Source organism: Dendrobates tinctorius, unplaced genomic scaffold (genome assembly GCF_039654945.1).
Source record: "Dendrobates tinctorius isolate UK_male_01 unplaced genomic scaffold, ASM3965494v1 ptg000102l, whole genome shotgun sequence".
Classification (NCBI taxonomy): Eukaryota; Metazoa; Chordata; class Amphibia; order Anura; family Dendrobatidae; genus Dendrobates; species Dendrobates tinctorius.
This window is the reverse complement of record NW_027361770.1, coordinates 36748471-36759211: the sequence shown is the minus strand read 5'-3', so window position 1 is coordinate 36759211 and position 10741 is coordinate 36748471. Positions and strand designations below refer to the sequence as shown.

The following is a 10741-nucleotide window of genomic DNA, read 5'->3' as shown; positions in this document are numbered from 1 at the left end:
ATATTAAAGTTATGGCCATGGGAAGAAGGGTCGCAAAAAATGGAAACGCAAAAACGGAAATACCCCTGGTCTTAAAGGAGTTAACAGCATTTTTTCACGCGACAGGTTCTTTTTAAAAGAAAGGCAACAAGTACTACAATGTGACAAAAATGGTGTATGAAGAAAATGGGGCTTGACAAAAAAACACTGCAAATAAAAAGTGCATTTTTGCATTGTTTTGTGGGCTTTTTTATGTATTTGTTGCCATTCATTAGAAAGAGGAAAAATCACAGCAAAACTGCTGAAAGAATTGGCATGCTGCAGATATGAAACTGCTTCAAATCTGCAAGGGAAAAAAGCAACATGTGCATTAGATTTCAGAAATCTCATTCACTTTGCTGGAACAGTAAAAAGTGTTGAGTTTTTTAATGTCACAACCATACTGACACAAATGCAACGTGTGAACTTAACCTGAGCTGTCAAAAAGTAAAATAATACAAAGCTATGCTTAGTCCATCAAATATTATAAAGGTAGCAGGGAAAAAAAGAAATTCGAAAATAAACCGTTAAAAGTTTACATACCTTGGAATTCAGGGTTTGTAGCAGTAATTCTTTTCAATATAACAACGACTTCCGATACATCCATATTCTTTATAATTTTAAAAAATTCATCAGTGGTTTCAGACTGGTTCTGAAAAATGGCTGGAATTTGTGCAGGTGTAAGGCATTCCTTCTGCAAATTTATCGATGACAAATACGTCTTGTCTAGAGGGGACAAGAAAAAAATGTTGTCAGTAGCCTAAAAGTGAGAACGCAGTAGGGTCATCAAACAGATGATTTTCTTTTTCATTAATACCTGAAGGATTTTTGTTGCTTTCTGGATCACTATTGCTTGGTAATGTGGAAGAAGCCTAAAAGACAACAAAATTGAAGTAACAAAGGGCGTTCTATCAGTAGATAATGTATGCATTTTAACATGTTATTTTTTACCTCCATTTACCAGATATGCCATGAAAATCTCCTGTTGTGAACTTTAAACGAAGGCCGTGACAGATGTCTACAGTCCGATCCGTCACCTATAAGCTGCCATGCTAAAATGGACTCCCATGGATTGAAGCTCCCCTGGTGTATATATTAGGAGTATGGTAAAAACATGTTTGTGAGTGGGGCCTAAGGGACACAGTAAGATGACAATAATACAATTCAATGGCATCAAAGTAATACCCTGCAATGGCAGATTTACAAGAAAATCTGTAAGGCTATGTGCACACGTTACGGAATTCCCGCGGAAGTTACCGCGGGAATTCCGGAATTCCATTCCGCGGGAAAACTGCATTTTAAAGTCTCGCGATTTTCCCTCGGAAAAACTAGCGATTTACAAGCGTAATTAGCTTGCAGAACACTAGCGTTCTCCAAGCGATCTGTAGCATCGCTTGGAGAACTGATTGACAGGTTGGTCACACTCGTCAAACAGTGTTTGACGAGTGTGACCAACTTTTTACTATTGAGGCTGCCTATGCAGCATCAGTAGTAAAAAGATCTAATGTTAAAAATAAGAAAAAAAATAAAAAATGGTGTTTTTCTCATCTTCCGACTTCCCGCGCAGCGTTCCCGATCCTCGCAATGCTCCCGGCAAGTCCCGTTCCGAGTGATGCATTGCGGCAATGACCTTTGATGACGTTGCGGTCTTGTGAGACTGCAACGTTATCAAAGGTCATTGTCGCAATGCATCACTGGGAACGGGACCTGCCGAGAGCATCGCTGAAGCCTGGTGATGCTGCGAGGGACATCGGAAGGTGACGATTTTTTAATTTTAATTCTATTTTTTACAGGGATGTGATACCCACAGCCCGGAGGACAGTCTCCTCTCCTCCAGACCCTGGGTACCATCCGCAAATGTTCTGCTTACTTTTCGCATGGTGGGCACAGCCACATGCAGAAAGTAAGCAGAACAATGCATTCCTATGGGTGCAGAATCGCCGCGATTCCGCAAAATTAATGAGCATGCTGCATTTTTTCCACGATGCGATTCCGCCGCTGAAAAAGCCGCAGCATTAGCACAGCATTTCAGGATCCCATAGGATTGCATGGGATGCTGTTTTTTTCCGTTTTCGCAGCAAAATCGCACGTTTAAAATCGCAGCGAAAATGCAAAAAAACCTACATGTGAACACAGCCTAAAGGTTTATTTTTTAAACATAGTTAGGCCCATCATAGAGAATCACCCAAGGAAAAAAGTCAATATTTTGGTTTTACCTAAACTCTTGCATCGTTACCTTACTAAACTGGCCTGTTCTTAAAATTCTACTTGTCTTCTTTCTGCAGGAGGCCTAACCTGGCACCTTCTCAGGCAAGAAGGCTAAACTGGCACGTTCACATGCAATGGGGCCTCACTGACTTTGTGGCTGCCCAAGCACTGATGCTATATATAGGCAACGGTTCACGTCTTCTAAAAGGAGGAAAATGGCAAAAAGTGTTTTTAAAAATGGGCTTATAAAGAGAGGTAAAGTAGGGGGGTCCTTGCAAAGCTAATCTAGAGCCATGAATAAAGCACTGTCTGGAAACATTACACTATCTAGAACTTCCAGTGCAAAGAGCTTCTCTAGCGTATTTACAGCACCAACAGGAAGGGCTACATCTCGCTATATTTGAGAAACAAGATTTTAGATTATATATAAATAAATTACACCACACACATATTATATATACATACACACAATAGCTATTGTTATTGAACCTGTCCTATGCACGGGTGGCAACACATTTTTATTGGTACATCTTTGTCTCACTCACTCACCACCACCGGTGAAGCTGCTCCAACTGAAGTCTTGGAGATAATGACACCATTGTGTGGCATGCACTGACTCCTGCACATGCACCGCAGGCTTCGGGCAGAAGGACACATCTCCGGTTATATTATAGATGTATATATTTTAGACATTTGTGTCCTTGCCTTTGAAGCAAGCTCACACACCAAGCCCGCATTTTTCCCTGCACATGATGACTGATTTAATCAACATCATGAACCTTGTACAGTTAAGGGTGGAGCGGTGCTCAGACCATGGATGTTAAATCCCAATGTCACTCTCTGACAGGGGCATTTAACACGTGCCAGCAGGGTGTGTGTCATCCCACGCTCCCATCGATGACCCTGTGACGTTTTGACCTGACAGCCATGGCTGGCGATCATAGGAGATCGTGATTTCTGCTATATAGCACAAGTGATCTTTACGTGCATTACCTGTGTGTGACCAGCGCCCTACACAAGCCACTTTTGTGCAATCTAATACTAAGCAATCACCCCCTCCCCATGAGTTGGTAGGTTGTGAGTGCTTTTCTCATTAGTATTTTGCATCAGTGTTGCCACCATCTTTATTACATGGGTTTGCTGTATTCTGAGAGTACATTAGTTCTGAGACCTGGGAAGGTAATACTGCTGCCTCTATTTTGGTTTGTTAATTCTTGAATTTTTGGAGGATTTTTAGTCCTCTTTTTGTGGCTTCGCTATCTAGTCTAGAGGTAGTTTACCCCTAAAATGTTTATCATCCAATTCTCTTTCTTGATCTATTAATGGGGCACACATGATTTGGTCATAAATTCTGTTCAAAGCCTGAACATTTTAGAATAGTAAAGGGAATCTGTCAGCAGTTTTTTTTCTCTGTAATCTGAGGACAACATGAAGTACGGACTGAGACAAAGGTTTTAGCAATGTTTCACTTATTAGGCTGTGAGCGGTTTCCATACAATTAATGTTTTATAACCAGGAGATTATCATGACCAAGACTAGCTCCCTCATGCCAAGTGGTCCATCCGAAACCCTTCATCTGTTAAGCAGCTGTCAACAGACAATGGACACAGAAAACTGTGGTGTTCATGGGGTTAGCTTTCTGAGCTATGCTGCATGCTACATCTATAAACTCTGCTCGGGTCACAACTGCTGCACTGTTGGAATCAGGGTCTTTCTTCCTACATTATGGTGCTCTCAAAAAGCTGCTGACACTATCCCTTTAAATGCTTTCTAAAGCTGTTCCTTGTTTTTAGCATGTTATATACAGTGTACTATAGATATGATTTTTCTCTTGGAAGCCACTGGCTTTCAGAACATTGATCGGTGAAGGTAAGCACACTCTGGCACTTTGATATGTCAGCCGACCCTGCAGCACATCTGTGCAGAGAGCTGTCCATCAAAGTGCTGGTGTATGCTAAAGGCCACCCTTCAATTTTCACCCTTTAATTTTCTCCCGGTAGCTGAACTTTCAGAAATGGGCTGGGCAGCATTGTAATGCTATTTATCTGTAGATAAATTCTATATCTGCAGGTAAATAGCATTTTTCCAAAGTGACAAGTTTCCTTTAGTTAGATTGTGGGACTAGGAGTCAAGCAATCTCTGTCAGCAATATGGGGTACATACTCCTACATCCTAGAACTAAGGTATATGCCCCCACATAGCCTCCAAATATACAGTATAAGCTTCCACACAGCCCCCTGGATACAGAATGAGCATCGGTTTCAGGGAGGATATCAGTTCCAATTCTTCCTGTATCCGCTGCTCCAGTAAGGAAGGTAGGCATAATTTCAATGCTATTTAACTGCAGATTAATGCTATATAATTAAAAACTGTTTCTTGGCATGACCAATTCCTATTAATGTCCATTATTTTTGTCAATAATAACAGCAACCATCAGGAAAAGCACCCGTGTGAACAAGGTCACAAATTACATGAATTTTTTTTTAAACTTAACCCTTTCACAACATGCGCCGTACATGTGTTGCACGTCGTGTCCCCCCTTTGATGTAGGCTCCAGCGCTAAGCCCACATCTTTCTTGGCACATGTCAGCTGTTTTGAACAACTGACATGTGCCTCTAACAGCTGTGGGTGGAATCGCGATCCACCCGTAGCTGATAACCCAGTAAATGCCACTGTCAATCTCTGACAGCGGCATTTAATGTGATCGCGCCAGAAGCACGTCACTAGTCATGCTCATCGGTGACCCCGTCACATGAACGTGGGTCACTGATGGGTTGGCATGACAACCAGAGGTCTTCAGCAGATCTCTATGGTTGTCATAGCCAGATTCCTATGAGCACCACCTGGTGGTCGGCGCTCGTAGCAAATGAGCATTTCTACTACACACAGGCGATCTGATCATTGCTGGTGTGTAGCAGAGACAATCGGGTTATAGCAGCTTCTAGTCTCCCATGGAGAATATTGAAACAAGTGAAAATTTAAAAAAAAAATTAAATATATAAGTTCAAATCACCCCCATTTGCCCCATTCAAAACAAGACAATAAAAAAAGATACATACATATATTTGGTATTGTCGCATTCAGAATTGTCCAATCAAAACAAGCTATAAAAAGAATTAATCCGATGGGTAAACTGTAGCGAAAAAAGTCAAAACGCCAGAATTCCATTTTTTTGGTTGCCACAACATTGCATTAAAATGCAATAACGGGCGATAAAAAGATGGTATCCACAACAAAATGGTATAATTAAAAACGTCAGCTCAGCACAATAAAAATAAGCCCCCACCCAACCCGAGATCACAAAAAATGGAGGCGCTACGGGTATCAGAAAATGGCGCAATTTTTTTCTTTTAAACAAACTTTGTTTTCAGCATTTAAATAAAAACAATCTACAAATGTTTTGGTATCTACAAACTTGTAATGACCTGGAGAATCATAATGGCAGGTCAGTTTTAGCATTTGGTGAACATGGTAAAAAAAATCCAAAAAACAGTTGTGGGATTGCACTTTTTTTGCAATTTCACCGCACTTGGAAATTTCTTCCCATTTTCAAGTACACGACATGGTAAAACCAATGGTGTCATTCAAAAGTACAACTCGTCCCACAAAAAACAAGCCCTCACATGGCCATATTGACAGAAAAATAAAGAAAGTTATGGCTCTGGGAAGAAGGGGAGCGGAAAACAAACTCAAAAACGAAAAATGGCTGCGGCATGAAGGGGTTAAAATTGATAAAAGAAAAAAACATTTCCATGTAATGTTAAAACATTTATGAGAGAAAATATAAACAGGAAAAATAATTTCGTGCCACTGATGTAAAGTTATACATTAAAATAACTTCATGTTCATGAAAAAATAATTAGTTTAAGATGTTTATCATATCTTGTGATTATTAGTATGATCTATGGATTTAGTGGATTAAAGTACCTGAGTTTTAGTCTGCTCTTCTCGATATTTTATGAGCGCATCAGTGAAGTTCTTAGTGATTCGTTGAATGAACGACGCATCACCATCATTTTTAATTTCAAAGTTTCGCTGAAAAAATATAGAACAGAAAAATTAACAAACATATTCACAAAACTTACTATTCTTATTGCGGTTTTTCTCTTGGTTTGAACGAACCATGAGAAAAAAAAAAATATCGCAGCATATACTACTTTGGTTGGATTTACGAACCACAATGCTATATGTAAATGGCTGGCAGCTCCTGCCCTGCGGCTCCAGCAGAACACATGGAGCGCTGCACCTGGAGCCAGTCATGTTTGTGTTGTGCAGTGGTGACTGGCCCGAGTTTTCAGCCACTCATCAGCAGCCGGTCATAAAGATTCCGCTCTCTCTCGTTTCTTTTCATAATTCTCTGAGCGCTCTTTCAGTGAATCATTTGCTGGCTTTACTACCTCTTCGCTTTCCCTTGTCAGCGCTTCTCAGGGTTCAGTCCTAGGTCGCTCCTCTTTTCTCAATACACCCATTTTAGGACAAACTATTAGCAGATTTGGCTTTCGGTGCTATCTTTATGATTATACACATCTTCTCATGACATTAGCCTCGCACTATCACAAAACAACAGTCTTCACTGTCTAACATTTTTTTCCTCTCTCTAAACTGAATATTTGCAAAACTAAACTTGTGTTTCCTCCCTCTACTAATCATTTTAAACCTGAGATTTCGTCAGTAACTGACACCGCTCACCCGTCTCTGTCCTGCGTGCTGGCCGTCGCTCTGTCCCTGCACTCCATTGCATTCCCACCTATCAGACACAAATACAACTCACCTGAGGAAGACAGATCTATTCCGTGGAAACGTGTTGTGGACTCTTCTATTCTAATTGTTACTTTAATAAATGAAGAATCTATTCATCTATAGAATCCTGTCCTTTGCGCCCTGCAGACCGGGTCTTTCACCTTATTATTTTAGGGGTTGTGTCAGATCTACAATTTCATATATTAAAAAAGGAATCCGCTGATGGGGAAAGGAAACTTGCTGAAGAGTGTAAATTGTTAGAATATGAGCATGTTAATAATCCCTCAGAAGACTTATTGCATAGTTGGCTCAGAAAGGGAAGGGAATACTTAGCTCACCTACAGGAAAAGGCACAAATAAAGCTTTTTTTCCCCAGATATATTTTGAGTGACGTACTCAGAATAGTAAGTTTCTGGAATACATAGATCAACAGAAGCAAATTTTCCCATCAACATTGGATATAAAAACAAATGATGGCACCTCTTTGCTTAAGTCGGAACAAATTGCACAGAATTGAAGATTTTAATAATCTTTATAGTTCCCAACTTAGAGAAAATTGATGAATATTTAGGACACGTTGAATTCCCCAAACTTTCTAGCAAGACTCAGCTACTTCTGTTTAGAGACATTAGCCTAGGTGAAATTAGTGACGCTATAATGTCACTATCTAAAGAAAAGGCACCAGGACCAGATAGCATACTTGTAGAATTATACAAAAGATTGATCAAATAGGTCCATTTCTCTTCCTCAATCCGTTTACAAAGCCACTATACTGGTGATCCACAAGCCAGATAAACCAGTTGAGGAATGTAGCTCATATCACCCTATATCGCTTTTAAATACGGACTTTAAGTTACCTTATATATTCCTGTATGAGCCGACCCGAGTATAAGCCGACCCCCCTAATTTTGCCACAAAAAACTGGGAAAACTTATTGACTCGCGTATAAGCCTAGGGTGGAAAATGCAGCAGCTACTGATAAATTTTAAAAATAAAAATAGATACCAATAAAAGTAACATTAATTGAGACATCAGTAGGTTAAATGTTTTTGAATATCCATATTTAATCAGGAGCCCCATATAATGTTCCATACAGTTCATGATGGGCCCCATAAGATGCTTCATATAAAATACACCCCATATAATGCTGCACAGAGGTTAATAATGGCCCCATAATATGCCCCCAAATGCTGCCCCATAACATGCTCCATAGATTATGGCCCCATAACATGCTCCATACATTATGCCCCATAACATGCTCCATACATTACGCCCCCATAACATGCTCCATACATTACGCCCCCATAACATGCTCCATACATTACACCCCCATAACATGCTCCATACATTATGCCCCCAGAAGATGCTCCATACATTATGCCCCCATAAGATGCTCCATACATTATGTCCCCATAAGATGCTCTATACATTATGCCCCCATAAGATACTCCATACATTATTCCCCCATAAGATGCTCCATACATTATGCCCCCATAAGATGCTCCATAGATTATGCCCCCATATGCTGCTGCAAATAAAAAAAAATGACATACTCACCTCTCCTCGCTGGGGGCCTGGTGCCGGTGTCCTGAGCAGTCAAGGACACTGGTGCGCTATGGGGGACAGATGCAGGTGTCACTGCTGGCTCAGGGCCCTGGCACTGACGATATTCATCTGTCCCCGGTCCACCACTGCCGCTCTGTCTTCCGGATCCCTCTGTCAGTGACTGTTCAGGCAGAGGGCGCAGCGTGCACTGACTACGTCACTGCACCCTCTGACCTGAACATCACAGCCAGAGGACGAGGAGGACAGAGCGGCCGCAGCGGTGGACCGGGGACAGATGAATATCACATATACTCACTCCCTCCTGGCGCAGTCTCCGGCAGCTCTTCCTTCAACGGTCACGTGGTACTGCTTATTAAAGTCATGAATATGCGCATATTCATGACTTTAATGAGCGGTACCACGTGACCGCTGAAGGAAGGTGCCTGAGACAGTGGGAGTAGCAGGGGGATGCAGAGACCGCGCCGGGGGGGGGGGGGGGGGTGTCAGTATGATCTGACACCCCCGCTCCCCCTCCGACCCCCGATATATGACTCCAAAAAAAATGGGCTGAAAATCTCGGCTTATACGCGAGTATATACGGTAATTGCGAAAATTATAGCAAATAGATTAAAGAGAGTAATTTTAAATATCATCCTTGAGGACCAATCTTGTTTTATGCCAGGGAGGTCAACTTCATCCAATATAAGAATCATCCAAATTCTAACTCAAATAGGTCATTAATATGGAAAACCATGGGCATTTGCATCTTTACTTCGAGCAAAAAGCTTTGATTTCATGGAATGGAAATTCTTGCATCATCTACTCCTTAACCACCAGAGGTGTTTTTGTATTTTCATTTTTTGCTCCCCTTCTTACCGGAGCCATAACTTTTTTATTTTTACGTCAATATGGACATGTGAGGGCTTGTTTTTTGCGGGACGAGATGTACTTTTGAACGACACCATTGGTTTTACCATGTACTAGAAAACGGGAAGAAAATTCCAAGTGCGGTGAAATTGCCAACAAAGTGCAATCTCACACTTGTTTTTTGTTTGGCATTTTTACTATGCTCACTAAATACCACATCTGACCTGCGAAGCCCTGATGTGCCTAAACAGTGGAAACCCCCCACAAGTGGCCCGATTTTGGAAACTAGACCTCTTAAGAAACTTATCTAGATGTGTGGTGAGAACTTTGAACCCCCAAGTGTTTCACTAAAGATTATAATGCCTGGGCGTGAAAATATAAAATCTTATTTTTTTCCCACAAAAATGATCTTTTAGTCCCCAGTTTTTAATTTTCCCAAAGGTAACAGGAGATATTGGACCCCAAACGTTGTTGTCCAATTTGTCTCGAGTACGCTGGTACCCCACATGTTGGAGAAAACTACTGTTTGGGCACACGTCGGGGCTCGAAAGGGAAGTAGTGACGTTTTGGAATGCAGACTTTGATGGAATGGTCTGCGGGCATCATGTTCCGTTTGCAGAGCCCCTGATGTGTCTAAGCTGTAAAAAAAACAAAAACAAAAAAAACACAAGTGACATCATTTTGGATACTAGACCCCCAAGGAATAAATCTAGATGTGCCCCGTTTTTGGAACTAATCTACTGTTTCCTGTAAAGTAAATTGGTAGTGCATGGAGGTGTGGCACAATTTGAAGCAATCCTTCATACACAGGCCAAGTTTTTCTGTGCAGGTGTCGCATTGATAAATGGTGTCCTTGCATATTCCCCTTTTTGTAACACAATCGGCACCTTTTTTGCGGGTGACCTTTTCTTCCAGTTGGCGGGACCACCTCCAGAAAATGCTGACCTGGTACGATATGAGCACCATCAGTTCCAGAAATACTGGGGCCCGCTCTTCGGGAGTGCCAAATATTAGGGCCTTAACCACTACCTCCTGGAACTGAAGGTACGACGTATTGGTGTGGCGTGCACGTCGTGACAGCAGGAAAGCGTTGAGCATTGCCATTTGTGCGATGTGCACGGACAGCTGTTTGTACCATACCTTGGCCTTTCTCAAAGCATTGTACGGTTGGAGGAGTTGATCGGAGAGATCAACGCCCCCCATGTTTTTGTTGTACTCCAGTACACAGGTCGGTTTGCTGCCCTGCATAGAGGTACCCCGTACAGTGTTGAGGGCGCTGCCATCACCGTGTATGGTGGTTAAGAGAAGGACATTCCTCTTGTCCTTGAACTTGACCACCAGCAGGTGGTCGCTACATTGGGC

General features: G+C 41.7%; 1 protein-coding gene across 7 annotated transcripts in view; it reads right to left on the bottom strand.

Annotated features, from left to right (window-relative positions):
* Positions 1–10741, bottom strand: part of LOC141099776 (uncharacterized) — a 132871-nt gene that overhangs the window by 3129 nt on the left and 119001 nt on the right. For 5 of the 7 annotated variants that reach the window (XM_073587837.1, XM_073587835.1, XM_073587832.1 and 2 more), the window contains 3 exons: positions 6155–6262; positions 836–890; positions 562–744 (listed from right to left, as the gene is read on the bottom strand). In XM_073587837.1, the coding sequence (XP_073443938.1) occupies positions 562–744; positions 836–890; positions 6155–6262 (346 nt within the window). The remainder of the gene's footprint in view (positions 1–561; positions 745–835; positions 891–6154; positions 6263–10741) is intronic. The other 2 variants (XM_073587836.1, XM_073587838.1) reach the window with 1 other exon arrangement.